A 20,644-nucleotide genomic window follows, 5' to 3' on the forward strand; every position below is an offset into this window, starting at 1 on the left:
TCTGGTTCTTAGCTAAGGGAATCTGTAATATTTTATGAAGATTTGACAGTTTTCTAAGACTGAAACGAGATAAGTTCATAAATATAGTAAGACTTCATAAATGTGGACTATTGGACATAAGGAAAGAGAGGTTTACCTAAATCATTAGAAAAACCTGAACTATGAATCACTTTTTGAAAGCAGTATACAGTCATGTGTTGCGTAACATTTCGGTCACTGATGGACTGCATATATGATGGTGATCCCCTAAGATTATAATACTGTATTTTTACTGTACCTTTTCTATGTTTAGATATGTTAGATACACAAGTACCTACCTTATGTCAGAGTTGTCTACAGTATTCAGTACAGTAACACGCTGTATAGGTTTGTAGCCTAGCAGCAGTAGGCTACACCTTCTAGGTTTATGTAAGTACACTCTGACATTTGTGCAACAAAGAAATTGCCTAACAACACATTTCTCAGATCTTTGTTCATTTATTTGTTTAAGAGACTGGATCTCACTGTATTGCCCAGACTGGTCTTGAACTCTTGGGCTCAAGCTGTCCTCCCGCCTTGGCCTCCCAAAGTGCTGAGATTACAGGCATGAGCCACCACATCCAGCCCCTCAGATCTTATCTGTGTCAGTAAGCAATACATGACTGTAATTAATTCCAGATATATTGCAAAACAGACCGTTAGCAATGCCTTTTGAAGGAAAACTATTATTGGACTTCCTTTAGTGAATGGTTATGGAATACTTAAGATTAGCAGTATTAATTGGCATATTGACAATATTTTTTGAATGTTAAAATATGTTTTATTCTTCTTTTGTTCTAACCATTAGAGAATTGCTAGTAACTGGTTCTTGTGTTTAGGCATTTCTTTATTTTGTGGTCACTAATACAGGTTTTCCCGACACTCTGATTCCTACCTTTCTCTTGTTTGTTTTTCGATTTTCCTCTGCAAAGAGGTACATTTTCTTTTCTGATGCTCTTTACTTTTTATTCCTTTTGTTTTCAGTTGTAAGACCAAAGACTGTTCCCTATCATGCTCACTGTTGCTAGTTAGAAATGTTTATGTGTTTTGAAATGAGAAACATGGGAAAGCACTCAAATAATGAATACTCCCTAGGTGTTCAGGAGGTGGCAAGCACTGGGGTATGCAAAAATGAATACAACTAACAAAGGCTCTCTGTTTTCTATTTCTACAAACTCAGAAACACTTGTGTAGTTGATGCAGAGGGTAAAAGGTCTTCTGAAATATTTGGCTGTCTAGAATTGAATTTTAAGTCACTGAACCGATATTTAATTAAGGAGCATGTGAATACTTTGGGGCATTCTTAAATGAGATAGTCTTAAGGCACCAGCATGTCTGAATGCACTGATTGGGAAATCCTGAATCAGCATATACATTTAATGTATTTAACCACATAGATTCAACTCTTAGTGTCTGTGCCTTCTCTCCTCCCTCTGTAAGGCCCAGAAGAAGTAAGATAGTTAAGAGAGGAAATCCCCAGGGTAGTGGTTGTCAGTTCTAGCTGCACTACATAACAGTCACCTGTGAATCATCCTTGGTCGTGAAAAGATGTACAGTTTATTCTGTAGTGTAACAATTTAAGAATCACTTCCCTAGAGATTTGGCAGCAAGTACAGAACTGTAATATGTAACTATATTAGGGATAAAGGAGATGGCCCTGAGCAGAGACGGTTGTGAGAAGGAGTAAAGGGGGCAAACGGATTTGAATACAGGGAAGAGGGCCATCTTAGAAGGATAGAAAAAATGTCGATATGAACTTGTGATTTTTAATACTGATATAGTTTGAAATAGATATAGATCTGTGCTTATATGTACATACACATATTACATACATATTTCCTAGTTCTGTTCACCCAGAGGCCCTAGAAGCAGTGACACCCAGTAGAAATGGGCATGCCTAGCATGTAGATGTTGATTTTAAATACTGTTTTTTGGCTGGGCATGGTGGTTCACGCCTGTAATCCCAGCACTTTCAGAGGCTAAGGCGGGCGGATCACCTGAGGTCAAGAGTTCAAGACCAGCCTGACTAACATGGAGAAACCTCATCTCTACTAAAAATACAAAATTAGCCTGGTGTGGTGGCGCACACCTGTAATCCCAGCTACTTAGGAGGCTGAGGCAGGAGAATTGCTTGAACCCAGGAGACAAGTTGCGGTGAGCCAAAATTGCACCATTACACTCCAGCCTGGGCAACAAGAGCGAAACTCTGTCTCAAAAATAATAAAATATATAAAATAAAGTAAAATAATGTAATAAAATACTATATAAAAAAAAATATATCTGCTTTTCATTAAAGGGAACCAGGGCTCCTTAGGAAAATTATCCCAGGTCTAGGGCTGGGAAAATACAAAGATAAGCCTGGAACACACATTTTGTTATACAAGAAAATAAGAATATGATTGAATAACGTTGGAGCCATGCCAGAAGGACGCAGGAGCCAGCTTGAAAGGGGACTCCACTGATAAGAGCTGGGAAAGTTTGAGCATCAAAATAGATTATGAAAGTAATGGATTCCACCCCTTACAGTACCATGAGTCCATACTGATGTGGGTGGGTGGGTGGGTATGGATGAATGAATAGACAGCATTTCCTTACAGTAGATTTCCAAACCTGTAAATGTTGGCAGAATGATGGAATTACAATATCAATATTTGGCAACCACCATAATAATACAGATAATTGTTTCAGGCAAAAGTTAGAATTAATGGTTATTAAACTTAAGGGGGGAAGTTTGATGATTAAATAGTGTTTCTGTAGTCCTACAGCATACTTGTTAATTAATTAATTAATTTTTTGAGATGAAGTCTTATTCTGTTGCCCAGGCTGGAATGCAGTGGCATAATCTCGCCCCACTGCAACCTCTGCCTCCTGGGTTCAAGTGATTCCCCTACCTCAGCCTCCCAAGTAGCTGGGACTACAGGCACTTGCCACCACACCCGGGTAATTTTTGTATTTTTCATAGAGACGGGGTTTCACTATGTTGGCCAGACTGGTATTAAACTCCTGACCTCAAGTAATCTGCCCGCCTCAGCCTCCCGAAATGCTGGGATTGCAGGCATGAGCCACCGTGCCTGGCCTAAAACACTTGTTAATTTAAAGGGGAAAAATAGTATTTGACTAGGGCAACCTGAGAGATGCCATCTTAATCAGGGAATCAAAGTTAATATCAGCAGTAATGGAACAAATAGTATTTTTTAACTCCTGATATGAGAGGGATTCAATACCACTTTTGTGGTAGTTGTACCAAAAATACATAACCTGAGTTTAATCATGGAAAAACATTAATGAAACCCAAATTGAGGAATATTCTACAACATAGTCTCTAGTCTTTGAAAATATTAAGATTGTAATCACTGAAAGATACAGAAGACAAAGATAAGGAGATTAAATTACAGAAGATTAAAGAAACATGACAACCAAATGTGGTTTTTAATATGGAGTCAGATCCTAGACCAGGAAAAAATTTATGATGATGATGATGATGATGATGACGTTTAAGACGGAGCCTTGCTCTTGTCATCCAGGCTGGAGTGCAGTGGCCCAATATCTCTGCTCACTGCAACCTCTGCCTCTTGGAATCAAGCGATTCTCCTGCCTCAGCCTCCTGGGTAGCTGGGATTACAGGCGCCCGTCACCACACCCAGCTAATTTTTGTAATTTTAGTAGAGACTGGCTTTTACCATGTTGGCCAGGCTGATCTTGAATTCCTGACCTCAGGTGCTCCAACCGTCTTGGCCTTCCAAAGTGCTGGGATTACAGGCATGAGCCACTGCGCCCAGCCAAAAAATATATTCTTATAATAAAAGTTACCTTACTGATGTCCTTATAGCAGTAACTGTATTTTTTGCTGTAAAGGACATTAGTGGGACAGTTTTTGAAATATGAATAAAGTTTATATGTATAAAGAAATATAGTAATAAGATTATATTAATGTTAATTTCCAGAGTTTAATAATTGTACTGTGATTATATGTGAATACCATTTTTTTTGAAAATATATATTAAAGTATATAGGGATAAAGGGGCATTTTATATCTTCAGATTCTCTTGAAATTTTTCAAAAATAGTGCTACTGATACTTTCTAGGTGTGTGTGTTTATATTCATACATTTATATGTATACACATATAGAGAGAAAAGGCAAATGTAAAATGTTAACCTTTAGAGAATCTGGATGAAGATATATGAGAATTCTTTATACTGTTTTTGTAACTTTTTTGTAAGTCTGAAACTATTTCAAAACAAAAAGCATTTTTGGTTTTTGTTTGTTTGTTTGTTTTTTTAAAGGTCAAGACTGGGGAAAGGAAAGTTAGGAACGATGATTATTTGGGCATAAAGAGAACAGAGGCTGGGAGCAGTGACTCATGCCTGTAATCCCAGCACTTTGGGAGGCCAAGGTGGGCGGATCATTTGAGGTCAGGAGTTTGAGACCAGACTGCTCAACATGGTGAAACCCCGTCTCTTCTAAAAATGCAAAAAGTAGCTGAGCATAGTGGTGGATTCATGTAATCCCAGCTACTGAGGCTGAGGGAGGAGGGAGGCTGAGGCAGGAGAATCGCTTGAACCTGGGAGGCAGAGGTTGCAGTTAGCTGAGATCACACCTCTGCACTCCAGCCTGGGCAACAGAGTGAGACTGTCTCACACACATACGCACGCACACACAAATGCAAAACAAGATATGAGTAAGACAGGATAGAAGAGAAGTCAATGAGGTACACTTACTGAAGAGGGGAGCTGTATAAAATGTTCTGGTACACTTTTGAGTATTACGCGGCTGCCAGCTGGTGTGTAACCTCATATTATTATCTGCCTTATGATTCTGTGTATCTGTTTTCTGTCTGTCATCCTTACTAGATTCTAAACCTTTTGAGGGTAAGGGACATGTGCAATACCCTGCACAGTGTAGGCACTTTAATAGTTGCTGTTGATAATACTAATTTTTTTATTTGAAAAGTATTATTGCTGTCTGTTTAAAACAAATGCTTAAACATATGCTTTAGATTTTACCTTTTGTCATAGTAATGAAGGAGAAAAAGATGAATTTTTTTAATTACACAAAAGGATGACTTATTTTTAATATTCAATGTGGAGTACCATAATGGGACCTAGTATAGGTTATTTTTAACATATGACTATTATTTTTCAAATGCAGGAAATTATACACAAAAGAAAAACAGTATAACTTTGACTTTTTCTCAATTGTTATTTTCTCTTTTATAATCCTCCAATATGAAACCTCTGATATTCTTTAGGTTTTTTCTAATGTCATTTCGAATAATTAACTCAAGGAATGAATGATTGCTTAAGTACAGTTCGCTCTGGCATAGATTGGAGGGGTGGTAGTGGTCCACTTTTAAACAAATAGTTCCATGCCTAATAGTAAAGTGAGGAATCTGTGGATGTTTGATTTAACAAAATAGTTTACATTAGTAATAATTTTATATGCAAATAGATGCTGCTAATTACAACTGAGCCTTTTCTAGTTATGTAGCAGGGCTTTCACTTTGTATAATAATTAGTTGAAAAGCTAATAAACAGTGTTCTGAAATTCAATATTTTTGCTAAATCTCTTTTCTACTCAGTGGGGTGTTACATTACATTGAAAAATGACAATCTGATTTCTTGAAATGGTTGTTATCCTACTTCCAGTTTTCTGAGTTTCTGAAGTGAAGCTTTACTGGTCATTGTTCATGTTCACATAGTAGTACAGTGTATCATACCATCCAGCCCCCAGTTACAGAGCTGGTGATGGATGGATGAATGTATGGGGGGACTCATTTTGACTGTTACCTTGATCTGGATAGAACTGTTCCTCTCTGTCATTGGAAAATACTTTCCTACACGCTGAATGCACTACATTTTCCAATAACAGATTTTGTTTCGGGTGAACATTTTTTGTTTGTTTACGTTGAAATTACTTCCTTATGCCATTCTACCTTTTCAACAGCTGGCAACATTTTTTTTCTGAGTATTTATCGAGAGATACTTGCTTGTACTTATATTTGCAGAGTTAAATAGATATATGTTATCTTACATAGGTTGCTGTTCAGATGATTTTTTTTAACATTTTACTTTTGTAGGATTAATTCAGGTCTGATAAGAATTTATTGAATAAAGCCGGAAATGTAGATAACTGGGTTGTTTATTCTTCTAAAATTATTATTTTTAATAGAATCGTAAGAATGATGAAGCCTCGTATGAAAAGATGTTGAAACTGAGACGAGAATTTAGTAGAGCCATAACAATTTTGGAAATGATTAAGAGAAGAGAGAAAACAAAACGAGAATTATTGCACTTAACTTTAGAAGTTGTGGAGAAAAGGTAACATTGCGCCTGTTAAAACAGTAAAATGACAACTTTACCAAATGATGGGCAAAATGAACCAAAAGATTTTTAGGGGGGATCGGGTTAAACTTTATGACAGTTGATATTGATTCTGTAAGAATTTATATTTTTTAAAGATTTGTGGTTACTAGTTTTTCTTTTTATAGATTAAGTTATCAATTTGGATTACAGATTTTGGGAGAGTTTTGTGTATATACTTAATTTTGTTTTGGCAGAATCATTGAATTTTATTTAGAAAAGAACTCTAGTGATTATTTTGTTTACTTCTCCGTATTAAAGTTTCTGTTAAGTAAAATCTGAGGGAAATGAGTATTGATTTTATTTTCTGAGTAGGTAGACATTTCTTGTTTCAACTCCTTTTAGAAATGTGTTCTCTAATATAGTATATTTTCCTACAAAATGAAATAGACTGAACGAAAACAGAATTTTGTGTGATTCCTGAAGTAAGCTTTCTAAACATTTCCTAGTGCTTGATTATATAATATGTGTAAGAAATTTGTTTGCTGTGTACCTTAGGCATTTTTTCAGTTTTTTGGTTTGTTTTGTTTTTACAAAATCCTTGTTTCTTTATTCCTGTAAATTTTATCTTTTAAAAGTAATTTGATTGTTAGCTCTTTTTGACTAGGTGACTTCCAATTAACTGAGATATCACTTCTTTATTGTTAAACTAGGCAATGTTTTCTTATATGTTGTTACTTTTTCAAGATACCATTTGGGAGACTATGGTGGTGAAATCCTTAATGAAGTGAAAATCAGTAGATCAGAAAAAGAGTTATATGCCACTCCAGCATCTCTTCATAATGGAAATCATCACAAAGTTCAAGAATGTAAAACTAAGGTGAATATTGTCTGGGAAGAAGCATGTATGGTAATGTTGATCAGATAATTATTGATTTCTGCTGTTGTCTTATATGGTTTGAGTAAGGAAAAAGTAACATGACTTTAGTTCTTACCATGAGCCAAGCACTTTGCTAGGAGTATTTATATACATACTGACCAATTAATCCTCGTAACAACCCTTAGAGGTAGTTGTTGCGTCTGTGTGATTTCTAGATAATAGCTAGTAGGTGGCCGATTCAAAGTTTCAATTCAGGTCTAACAGTCCGTCACTTTCAATATGCTATCTGCCTCCCTAGAGAATAAAGGTAATTAGAGTCTAGTTATTATCACTAGCCTTAGCAAACCTTGCATTGTAATGGAAGGAATCAAAACCTCAAATGAAAGCTTTCTTCATTGAGACTATTGAAAATTATTCTTATTGTCATCATCATTTCCAGAGCCAGCATTTATCAATTGTTATCCACCTTGAGTGACTTTGAGAAAGTCCTGTAATTTCTGGGTCACAGTTTCTTCCTAATAAAAGAACCAGACTCAGTGGTTATTTTAGTCACTTGGACTAGATAACTGTATTTATTCAGTCCTCACTTGATACATTAATTAAAGTATTTAATTGGGAAATATGAAAACTAATAAAGCCTTTAATTTTAAGGAGCATAGATTTAAGTAAGAAACAGGTATTGACTGAAGCTTCTACACAATAGAGCCTTACTCTGTAGCAAAATGTTTTAAATGACCTAGGGTGTTTGTGGAAAATTCATCTTTTAAAAATGTACACAGTTCTCATTTTTCATGGATTCATTCTTAAAGGTCAAGAAAGAGTGTGGAGCAGGAAGACTCCTTCATTCAGCTCATGTCAATTCAAACACTAAAGTTCTTTCTTATTAATCACAGGCATCTAGCCCACCATCCTGATTCTCTCTAAATCTTACTTACCTCTATAGCCAAAAAAGTTATCACTGCAAATGTCATTTTGTAAGTTATTTTTAAAAATCCATTTTGTGTTAATCAGTGCTTTTCCTAGGTATGTGATTGTTAAGCATTGCAGTATGAAAATCTTAACCCATAATTACTGACAGAATCAGCCTTTATTATATATTGATTCTCATTTTAGACCTCCTCTATGAATAAATAGCCTTCCTAAATGCTAACTTTAGGAATTTGGTTGCATCCATTGTTGTCCTACTCCATTACACATGGTTTAACTATATTTACTTTGTCATGTATCCCACTTTAAAATGTGGGAAGTTTCTGAGAGTTGGGGCTTTGTTTTTGATGTAATGTTTATGCCCATTATATGAAAAATTTTATATCTCACTAAATATAATTTGCCTTTCAAGCAATATTTTTATTGTGTGTACTGTTTTTGACCCTAAAGTAGTTATTAACATCTGGACTAGATGTGGAAAATTATAAATTTTGTAGTTTGTACACTAGTACTTGGAACAGTCTTTTCCAACTTTTACAGTGGCAAATCCCTTTTTATTAAAAGGAATGCCAGTATGTTAGTAACAGAGCTGCTGTGTTGAGGGGAGGTAGGGGCTGGAAACCTACCCCTTCAGGGAGTGTCTTTGCCAGATGGCCTCTCAGGAACCTCCACAGAAGCCTGGGGGACTTCAGAACAGTTACTGTTCGGTTGCTGCAGTAATTATATATTCTAAAAAGTGAGGTTTTTTTTTTTTTCCGAGTTAAGCTTATTTTTCTCAAAAGATTTGCATCCATAGAACAGACATTTTTAAAAATTGGATCTAAGTGTAGAAATGACAATAAACTCATGATTCAGTTGAAGATATTTAAAAATAAAAATAGTGGTTAATTTTTATCAGTACAACAGATTTAAATAAAAATTGAATTTAAATACCTTTTAAATACTGGATTACATAATAGAGCAATCCAAAAAATTCCTCACATAGTATAGTTTTAAGTAGTAATAATAATGTAAAAAGCAAATTTAAATACCATAATTATTTTTCATCATAAGTTGCAGAAAGTAAAACATGTTTCAGTTTATGAACACAGAATAATTTTTGCATATTAAAAATAATAAAATCACCTCCTGGGTACAAATGTATGTTTTTCAAAGAGCAGTATAGTTTTTCATGATTTCTAAAATGATTTTTATTTCTTCCTTTTGGGGGAAAAATCGTCATGTAAACAGCACCCTCATCATTTGTCTTTGAAAGAAGAGGCTTCTGATGTGGTTCGTCAAAAGAAGAAGTACCCAAAGAAGCCTAAAGCAGAGGCTTTGATAACATCTCAGCAACCCACTCCAGAGACATTGCCTGTGATCAATAAGAGTGACATTAAGCAATATGACTTTCACAGCTCAGATGAAGATGAATTTCCACAGGTGCTTGTTTTAAAACTATTTTAAAGATATTTCCTGCCAGTATTTTATATTGCTATATTTTTAAAACAATTGCTATCTTAGAGTTTTTATTCTTGCTTTGTTCCCCTACTGTATATAGCATAAACATTTCCACATTATTTATGTAGCCACTGAAATGGTATTTACTCTGTATTATCTTTCATCAGTTGTATAGAATTTACTCTCTTGTGGAGCACATGGTTTTCAGTTTTTCCATTTATAAAAATGAACGTAGATCTTTTCCCTCTGTATTTAAAATAGATTCTTAGTAATTGAATTACTAGTTACTAACCAAAAATTATCAATATTTTAAGACAGTTAATATATAATTGTAAATATTGAAAATATCAACAATGCTTTCCTTTTTACCACACTCCACCAGCATTGTGTTTTATAACTTTTAATGTAAATTTTGCTAATTTGTTAGGTAATGGCTGTTTGATTCTAAGAAAGACTTAAAGGGACTGATTCAAATTTTAACTCTTTGATAAATATTGAAACAGCTTTATAGAAAAATGTGCGCAATTAAAAAATATTTATTTTTATAAGTGCTGTTTTTAAAATAAGACTTTTACTTTATATATTAAAAGATCCGGCCAGGCACGATGCCTCACGCCTGTAATCCCAGCACTTTGGGAGGCCAGGCGGGCAGATCACAAGGTCAGGAGATCGAGACCATCCTGGCTAACATGGTGAAACCCCGTCTCTACTAAAAATACAAAAGTTAGCCAGGCGTGGTGGCGGGTTCCTGTAGTCCCAGCTACTCAGGAGGCTAGGTAGGAAAATGGCATGTACCCGGGAGGCAGAGCTTGCAGTGAGCTGAGATCATGCTACTGCACTCCAGTCTGGGCGACAGAGCAAGACTCCGTCTCAAAAAAACAAACAAAAAGAAAGATCCATTTTTTCAAAAAATATTGTGTATCACCTGCTCTAGCAATACCCTGTTTTTAAAAATAGCGTAGGAAACTTAACAGAAAATACTGTAACAAAGACCTTGAACCTACTGCCAGCTTTATCATATTTTAACTTTTTGACTTGTTTGCTTTAAGGAAACTTTTTTTTAAAAAACCAACATTATAGATATGTTTGAAAGCAGGACTGTTTATAAAATTCTTAATTGCTATAACCGTTTAAAATCTGGAGTTTGCATAAAATGTGTCCCTTTTGGCTGGATTATACTAGTTTTACTCTTTTTTTCACTGATTAGTTTTTCTACCCAGATAATACTCTGATAGTCATATGAATAGTATCAAATGTGCAAAGATATGCTTAATTTTATCCATTGAGGAGTGCTTAATGAACCCATATATTACTAATATATTACTGAACCCATATATTCATATAATGAACCCATATATCATCTAGTTTGAACTCAGGCAGAGCTTTGAACAGCCATGGGACATTCATCAGATGACCAGTTTGAAGGAATGAGGGATATAGTGCCTTACAAAAGAGTAATTTTCCAGATAGAAAGTATAGGGAAGGGTTCTAGGCACAACATATTAGAGGGAACTCCTAGCAGTTTAACATTGCTGGAGCACATAACATAGAAGAGGAAGAGGGGATGAAAGGCTTGATGCCTGCAGTAATACCCAGATTACTGCAGATGTCAGATAGCCTCTATCTACATTATACATAATGGGAAATTATTTAAAATGTTAAGTAAGAAAATGACATAGTTAGATAACTATACGTAAAATAGGCTTTTATTGGTGGTACTAATGAGAGCCTAGAAAGTTTTGCTATATATTCCCAGCCCTTTAAGAATGATGCTGTAGACTGGGCATTGTGGCTCATGCCTGTAATCCCAGCACTTTGGGAAGCCGAAGCAGGTGGATTGCTTGAGCCCAGGACTTGGAGACCAGCCTTGGCAACATGGTGAAACCCCATCTTTACCAAAAAAACAGGAACAAAAGCACAAAAATTAGCCAGGCGTGGTGACACATGACTGTAGTCCCAGCTACTCTTGGAGGCTGAGGCGGGAGATGGATCGCTAGAGCCAGGGAGATGAAGGTTGCAGTGAGCCAAGGTTGCACCATTGTACTCCAGCCTGGGCAACAGAGCAAGACCCTGTTTCAAAAAATAAAAAGAATGATACTGTAGGGTGCTATGACCTATAGAAACTTTTATTGGTGGAATCAGTACATCCAGCCTGAAAGTAGAGCTCAGTCAGCATAACTAGTCATGTTTCTCGTGCATTAAGGGATCTTCATTTCTGCTCCAAATTCTTGCATTGATTTATATAGTAAGTTTCCATACTCACATGAAAATTGCATTTTGAAACTTTTAGGTTGTTCTGATTATTTATATTAGGTCTTAGACAATCCTCATTAATTTTATGGTATCACCATATTACTAAAGAGTAAGTATTAACGTTTACCTATATTTGGGCATCATTCAGTGAGGCAGCTATTCAGACTGCACCTCTTATAAAAATGAGGATTTTGTTGCTGACAAGATCATTAAAGTAATCATACTTTTTCTTTGTCTGATAAACCAAGAACAAGGAATAGGGAGCCTTAAGAGAACAAACATTTTAACCAGACTTACGTCACTGAATTGCAGCTGAACAGAACTAAAACCCTGCCTCTTCTTGATCGTGCTTCCGATTTTTCTAACATTAGCTTTGTCTTCCTATGCCTCAGACTTCTTTTATCCCCTGGAATCTACCCCTAGGGAATGGTAGTTAGGAGGAAGGGGTGATAGATTTTATATACAGAATTTCTGAGACTTTGTGACACTTCCTGTGTATATCTTAGAATAGGTACATTATTTGCAAAGGAACCAAAGTGTAAAATTCACATTTGGGATTTCCTTTCAAATTTCAGGTTGGGGGCTTGGTTCCCCATGAAGAAGAATCAGCCCCAGCTCACTGTTTCTGTGTCTCCCCCATAGGGTTGGTGGAGGTATATTGGAACCTCAAACAAATACCTTTCTCCCCTGGATGACCCTGCTCAGTGGTAATTACCACAGTTTGGAAATAATATGGAGAAAACATTTTTCCTCTCAAAATAGGAAGAGAGGGATTTGTGAGGTTCAGAAATTTGCAAGTAAATATGGTTGAGCCAGCGTTTGTCAGAAAAAGAGATGTACTACAAAGTGAGAGTGCGAGACAACTGAAACTTAAGTACCAAAACTTTTTTAAAAATTTTAATCATTATGGGTGGAAATTTATCTAAAACATATTATTTCCCTGTCGTCGGTATATTTGTGTATTATTTAATCTGTTTTTATGACGTTTATAAAGTGTGCTCTGATAGGTCAATGCTACTGCCCTAGAAGCCCACTCAATTACCTAGGGATATTTGGCCTGATATGACATGGCCTGGGCAGAGTGCTTTCTAATACATAACAGCTTTCTGAAAGTCTTTATTCTTTTCCTCTAGCATTGTGGGCTTATCTCTTCTCTATAACCTATCTGCTTACTTTAGCAAGTCTTCTTTTCTTTTCTTATTTTCTACTTCTGATCTGCTAAGTTTAAAAAGTGATCTTTAAAAAGTGAGTGGAGAGATACAAGACTTTCCTTTGAATAAAACCTGACCTTTATGGCCTTTGAGGTTTTTCGTTTTGGTGATTTTTTGGCTATTTATAAGCTGTTTTTATGTCCTAGTTTTTGGCTTTATTACAGAGAGATAAAGTTATTGGATAAAAATGCACTTAACTATAGGTGAAGTATAACTGTCATTAAATATTTATAGCCACATACATTATTTATAAAATATAATAGGATGTATAAAGACTATATTAATTCTAAGTCTTAGCACTTCATGTTTAGAAGCAATTAAGCAATGCCAATGCCATGTATACTTAACCTGAAAGAACTAATCCATTAAAAAGAAGGATTTTTAACCATAGAAAATTTTTGCTAGTCATTGAATGTTTTGGGGGAATTCAGTACCTACGATATGTAATATAGAAGTGATTTACTGTTTGTGATCAGATTTAAATTTTAGAGCATTACAAACTTGATCTATTGACTTTTGATAACTCCTAAATGGAATTCCTCTTTTGTCTAGGTATTGTCCCCAGTATCAGAACCGGAAGAAGAAAATGATCCTGATGGTCCCTGTGCTTTCAGAAGGCGGGCAGGATGCCAGTATTATGCTGTAAGAACTTTTGTGTGTGTGTGGTGTTTTTGTGAACTGGAATTAACAGGTAACCCATGTCAAGATGACTTAGTCTTGATCTAAAAATAGGAAATGCATCAATACTTTTTGTGTAATATCCTTTATGTGAATACTGGTAAAAGATGCTAAAAGGTACTGAGTCCTTTCAAAGGGCATCGGAATCTTCTTCTTGGAAATTGATAATTCCTCACATTTTAGAAATTTAGTTTCATTTTGGGCACTCATTATAGCGTCAGCGATTGTGAAAATTATTCAGTGTGTCATTACTAGAATTAGGTAAACCCAGAATTTGTAAGTTGGTTCTAGAACCTTTGATGGCTGCTAGGTGTTTATTGAAATTTGTTGTTACGCAAGCCCGTCTTGTGCATACATACCAGTAAGTATCAAACAAAACAATAATTTTTAAACTTCCATAATGGCAGTGTTTTGTCTAATAATTGTATTCATAACTTTTTGACACACCTAGAAGTTGCTTTATGCTATGAAGTCACATTATATCACTTTCCAAGGTTCTCGGATGAGGTATAATGTAGCATTGTAAGGATGGCTTTGACTTTCTTATATGGCTTGTAGAGATCATTTATCTTGCTATGTAATGGTAAACATACACTGACAACTATTTTAGGGTGTGTAAATTTAGGAGAGGTGGAGATTTGTTTACTAAATTATGCTGATGAGAGAAGGGAAAATTCTTAATGAGAGGAGACAGACATAGCATGATAAAATGATGAAGGGAATGGGAAGGCAGGGAACAGGCTGTTTGTTTCTTTATATTTATTTATTTATTTTATTTATTTTAGAGACAGGGTATTGCTCTGTCACCAAGGCTGGAGTGCAGTGATGCAATCATACAGTTCACCGTAACTTCAAACTCCTGGGCTCGAGTAGTCCTCCCACCTCAGCCTCCTGGGATTACAGGCACATACCACCACATGCTGCTAATTTTTGTAGTTTTTATAGAGATAGGGTCTTGCTACATTGCCCAGGCTGGTCTTGAACTCCTGGTCTCTAGTGATCCTCCTGTCTTGGCCTCCTAAAGTGCTAGAATTACAGGCATGAGCTACTGCATCCCGCTTGGATATGTTTCTTAAAAGTAAAGAGGAAGCTTCAGTTTGACCCTTTAAGAGTTTGAAGTGCAATTTTTAGTCCAAAAAATTTTATTTCTGGTTTCTCAGTAGGAAGCCTACAAATTACGATGTAATTTCACCATCTCTACTTTGTACACATATGTTAAAAGCTGCATTATTTTTAAAGATATATTCCTTTTTAAGTATAACGGACCCTAAGTGAATTTAGAAACTAAGTTCAGTTTGGGTAATCTTGGTGAAGTGAACTTTTGATTCAGTTTTGTAAAATTTAATCTGATTAATAGTGAAGCCCCATTTTTACAGTTTTATGTCTAGATTTTAATTGTTCTGCTAATGTTGCAGTTACTTCATGTTTATCATGATCTAACCTGTCTTCATTTCAAATTTACTCCATGAGTTTTTTGGGGTTTTTTTTTTTTTCTTTCTTTCTTTGCAGCCTCGTTTGGACCAAGCTAACCATTCATGTGAAAATTCAGAACTGGCAGATTTGGATAAGTTGAGGTATAGGCATTGCCTTACAACACTTACAGTCCCAAGAAGATGTATAGGATTTGCAAGGAGGCGAATTGGCAGAGGTGGAAGGTGAAGTATTTGTTTTCACTTTTGGTATTTGATTTTTGGTACTTGGTTTTTGTTTGCTATCTGGAACAGAAGACAAAGAAAAAATGTTCAGCTGTCTCAGTTAATGTTTGGTTTTATTTTGCTTTTCAGGGTCATAATGGACCGAATATCCACAGAACATGACCCAGTCCTAAAACAGATAGACCCTGAAATGCTGAATAGTTTTTCAAGCTCTTCCCAAACTATAGACTTTTCTTCTAATTTCTCTCGGACCAATGCTTCCAGTAAACATTGTGAAAATAGACTGTCCCTTTCTGAAATATTAAGCAATATCAGATCATGTCGACTACAGTGTTTCCAGCCAAGGCTACTAAATTTACAGGACAGTGATAGTGAAGAATGTACCTCAAGAAAACCAGGGCAGACTGTGAACAATAAAAGAGTTTCTGCAGCATCTGTAGCTTTATTGAACACCAGCAAGAATGGCATATCAGGTAAGCTGTTGCTGTGTTAAAAGTATATCCTGCTATTCTTTTTTACTCAATTTATTGGGAAAGGAATTTTATCTTAACCTACTGCATTTTTTTTCCTAACCTAAGAAACAAAATTGTACTGTTCTGCCTCACATTTTAACCAGATTGTCCTAACTAGTACTGTAAAACCACTGACATCTATTTCGGGTGTGTTCCTGGTGTGGTAAATGTAGGCAGAATGCATACAGACTTCCCTGCGAGCACACTGCTTATAAGCTGCCACCAGATAATCACAGCACAGTACTATCTACTGCTTGTGTTAAAGGTAATTTTCATTTTGGTGCATAATCTTTGATTAAATGTTACCATTAATCCTTGAGAGTACCTTTGAAAACTCTTTCTGGAAAATGATGTTTAGGAGACTCCGTGTGAATATTTTTTTTTTTTTTTAGATGGAGTCTCGCTGTATCGCCCAGTCTGGAGTGCGGTGGCGTGATCACTCACTGCAATCTCCGCCTCCTGGGTTCAAGCGATTCTCCTGTCTCAGCCTCCCAAATAGCTGGGACTACAGGAGCGCACCACCATGCCCAGCTAATTTTTGTATTTTTAGTAGAGACAGGGTTTCGCTATGTTGGCCGGGCTGGTCTCGAAATCCTGACCTCAGGTGATCCACCTGCCTCAGCCTCCCAAAGTGCTAGGATTATAGGCATGAGCCACTGTGCCCGGCCCCTATGAATAATAATTTTTGTCCGATAGCTTACCTCTAGTTAGATCAGGAAGTTTTTTCATTTTTAAGAGATGTATTCAAATTAATGTAATATTTTTATGACATATACATTGTAAATAATGTATAATATCTGGAGAATCTAAGGTACAATTTTGATTTGTTTTCTTCTGTGGTCTGTTTATCACATGTATGCAAGTATGTATAATTTATAAATATCTTTATAATGTATACATTGTATATATGCATTGTATCCCAAGACTAACATAGAGACTTACACTGTTGATGCCTTTTTTTTTTTTTTTTTTGTATTTCTAAATTATTTCCTAGATGTTGCATTCTAGCATGTGAAATTATCATATTAAACTTCTTTAAAGTGATCATAAATCACTTTAGCTTGATTGGTCTCAATAATGTTCAGTCTCTTTTAGCTGCTGAACTGCCTCTTTTCCAACTTGACTCGTACAGTGATTTGTTTAAAGGTTATAATGAAATATTGGATTTGTTTGAATGATTAGAAATTGGCATATCATTTGTCCAAATTGGTTGGTTAATTTTCTCCTAAACGAACTTAAGTAAGGAAAATGGCCTCCCATTATATAAAGTTCATGAGTCTGTGAAGTTGAAAGAGTGCTTGAAGCTGAAATGGATAAATGCGTAATACAATTTGAGGCTGCAGGATTATTAGAAATCTAAAGATAGTAGAAAGTTGACAAATACTAAATCAGATCTTTTTTCAGCCAGCTCTAAGACAAAGTTCCAGTTTATTTAGCTGAATGGAATTCCTGTACTAAACATTCTCAAAATAATTTTTCCCAAAAAGAGAGTTTAAAACATACCATATAGAGGCATTTAAAATTACATTTGACCGTAGGCTGATTGTTTTCTCTGGTGATGTATACCACATTAAAAAGTGATTTTAATATCTTCCTTCTCAGCGTGAACATTGCCAGATATTTTCAGCTTTGTACTATACATTCCAGATTAACTCTAGATTTAACCTTTTTTCCAGAAAGTATATATGTGTTGTATATATTGTTATATCATCAATGCGACATATGTATTGGTCCAAAATATAAGTTAATACGACTTAAATAGTTCCATTATAGTCATCTCTATAATCCTATGACACTGCCATACAACAGAAAATAAGCATTTAAACTGTTACGTTAGGTGTGCATGTACTTCTCAGGGAATTTAAGTCACAAGTAGGCAATGTTAACATCATAGACAACAAGTTTTTTTGTATTTTTATCTTTACCTTACCATTAGAAAAAAAATAATCTTTTTGGTCTGTGTGATTTTTCCTATCTGAAATTTTTTAATACCCTCAACACAGTACCATTTCTTTCCTTAAAAAATTTTTAAGACTTAAGCAACAACTAAGGTACATTAGAATTCAGTGTTTTGAAATCATATCTGTCTTATTTAGTAATTTATTCCTAGAGGAAAAGATTTTGTTTGAACTCATTCTTCTTAACTGACTGTGACTCCTCTAGTCACTGGGACCACAAGGTTTTTTGTTTTCAACAGATATATTTTGTTTTAAAATAATAGGCATGGCAATACAAATACATAATGAAAAAAGTTTTTTAACAGCATTTAAAAAAATAATTGAAAACTTATAATTTAATGATTTGTATCAGTTACATTCATTATATAGATTTCTTAGTTCTGGTTAGATAATAATTTTAAGTGAATTCAGTTACAATTCCATGAATACGGATAGGAATTTCCTCATCTACCTAAATAGGAAGGATGAGGGAGTTTTAGAAAACTATATTTTTACTTTTGATGGATGTATCCTCATGTATTTAAGAATACAACAAAAGAATGGGATCCTCATGTGTTTGGTTTTTTTAATCTATGTGTCTTGAACACTTTTTCCTTCTGCTTGTTCTTAGTGGGCTTGGTCATGAGAGCACAGTTGTTTTTAAGAGTAATAAGACAAAAAATAAGGGAACAAGACTAACACTGGATTATACTTTTCCCTGGCAGAGAGTAACACTGAACTAAACAGATTATTAGTACTGAATTGTCCATTTCAGAGCTGGGAAATCCCAGCAAATGAGTTTAATCAGAAATAGAAACATAATGCACTTTATTTGTATCACAAGTTCCTTAGTTCTTAAACAAAAATTAAAAAGAGGGCTGCGTCTTATGTGGAATTGAGGGCTAGTGGCAAATAATTTTCTCTTAAATGTTGTTAATCGCCCTGATTAATGTTTTCTGAGTCATAACCCATGTGTCCAAAATATATAGGCCAGGCACGGTGACTCATGCCTGTAATCCCAGCACTTTGGGAGGCTGAGGCAGGTGGATCACTTGAGGCCAGGAGTTCAAGACCAGGCTGGGCAACGTGGTGAAACCCAGTTTCTACTAAAAATACAAAAGTTAGCTGGGTATGGTGGCACGTGCCTCTAGTCCCAGCTGAAGGGGGAAGGTCTCTTGAACCCAGGAAGTAGAGGCTGCAGTGAGCCAAGATCCTGCCACTGCACTCCAGCCTGGGTGACAAAGTAAGACCCTGACTCAAAAAAATATATATGAACATATATATATATATGCGCGTTATCTTTTATATACTTAAAGGAAAATTGAAAACTGTATCCTAGGTATTAGAACCAAAACTAAAGACTTCATTTGAAAGCAGAGATGTGTTTTGTTAACCTTTAAGTAAAATAAAGGTGTATTATCTTAATTGAAAAACACTTCTCAAAGAAAAAAAGCAGGATAAAGAATAGATTGATTGTGGTGAACATGACAATTGAATAACCAAGAGAAATTAATTTCATACATCATTTAGTGTCTGTTATATGGGAAACACTAGGTTAAATGTTTAAAAGTTGCAAAGTTTTACAAGACAACCCTTACCTTCAAAGAACTTAATTAATAGCACATGCAAATTGTAATATGTACATGAAGAATGTAATTTCTTCACATAAACAGGGGATAATCCTTTGAAACTACAGTATTATTCTTTGAGATGATGTTCTTAAATCCAGAACTCAAGAAAATACATTTTGTATCTAAAAGTGCTTTGCTTTTTCAGATTTGAAAGGACAGATTAATTTACATTTAGTTTTAGTTTTCACTAATGCATGGTTGCAAATTAACATGATGCTTTTTTCTTTTCTTACCCGTCATAATATACAGAATAGATACCAGCAGCCTTTTTGACAACTTTAAATACCTTAATATTACCAATTTCTAAAATCATTAAGTTTGTAAAGTTTGCCAAGAGAAATTCCTGATTTTTAATTTCTTCAGTTTCTCTTCCCATTCATTCTTAAATTGTCATAAATGTGTGCAACTATGATAATTTTAGGATTGGTATAATGTGATTTAGCATCTAGCTAAGGATTGGGGTTGCTTCCAGAGGTGAGAAATGGATTCAGACCTAAGGGATTAAAATATTTTAGTTAGACTATAAAAGGAAATAACGAAGTTTCAATTGTAAATATTTGGCTTGGGTTTCAGAAGTTTAAATGGATTTTTAGTCTTTTTTCATTATTCTCACATCTATTTGTTCTCCATTCCCCAACTCCCCTCACCTTTCCACTCCCCACCCACAAAGACTCAGTCTATTGGTTAGTTTGCCTTTCACTGTAAGAGTTACATTTGTAAGATATATATAGTCCTGGAAAGGTAATGTCAACCCTCCTGGATATGTTTGTCAGCAGAGTAGCTCCAGTGGTTTATATGAACTTTCATTTGACTTCCCACTCTAACCCAGAAGATTTGATGTAAGATCCCTCTCTCTACCCTACCCTTTAATCCTGCCCCAGATCTGTCCTTTAAAACAAACAAAAATTGCATATAGTCAGCATATCTTCGATAAAGCATATACCAAAACTCTTGTAATACTGGGTATAGTGACTCACCTCTGTAATCTCAGCACTTTGTGAGGACAAAGTGGGAGGATGGCTTGAGGCCAGGAGTTTGAGACCAGCCTGGGCAACATAGCAAGACCCTGTCTCTCTCTCTTTTTTTTTTTTTTTTTGGAGACGAGTCTTGTTCTCTTGCCCACACTGGAGTGCAATGGCATGAATCCGGCTCACTGCAATCTTCGCCTCCCAGGCAAAGCAGTTTTCGTGCATCAGCCTCC

The 20,644-nt window shown here is 35.4% G+C and overlaps 1 protein-coding gene across 3 annotated transcripts in view; it reads left to right on the forward strand.

The window, feature by feature from the left end:
- Positions 1-20,644, forward strand: part of EPC2 (enhancer of polycomb homolog 2) — a 141,676-nt gene that overhangs the window by 108,854 nt on the left and 12,178 nt on the right. For all 3 annotated transcript variants that reach the window (XM_023217458.2, XM_023217459.2, XM_023217460.2), the window contains 6 exons: positions 6,189-6,337; positions 7,067-7,199; positions 9,357-9,548; positions 13,583-13,672; positions 15,218-15,363; positions 15,493-15,836. In XM_023217458.2, the coding sequence (XP_023073226.1) occupies positions 6,189-6,337; positions 7,067-7,199; positions 9,357-9,548; positions 13,583-13,672; positions 15,218-15,363; positions 15,493-15,836 (1,054 nt within the window). The remainder of the gene's footprint in view (positions 1-6,188; positions 6,338-7,066; positions 7,200-9,356; positions 9,549-13,582; positions 13,673-15,217; positions 15,364-15,492; positions 15,837-20,644) is intronic.

Source organism: Piliocolobus tephrosceles, chromosome 11 (genome assembly GCF_002776525.5).
Source record: "Piliocolobus tephrosceles isolate RC106 chromosome 11, ASM277652v3, whole genome shotgun sequence".
NCBI lineage: Eukaryota > Metazoa > Chordata > Mammalia > Primates > Cercopithecidae > Piliocolobus > Piliocolobus tephrosceles.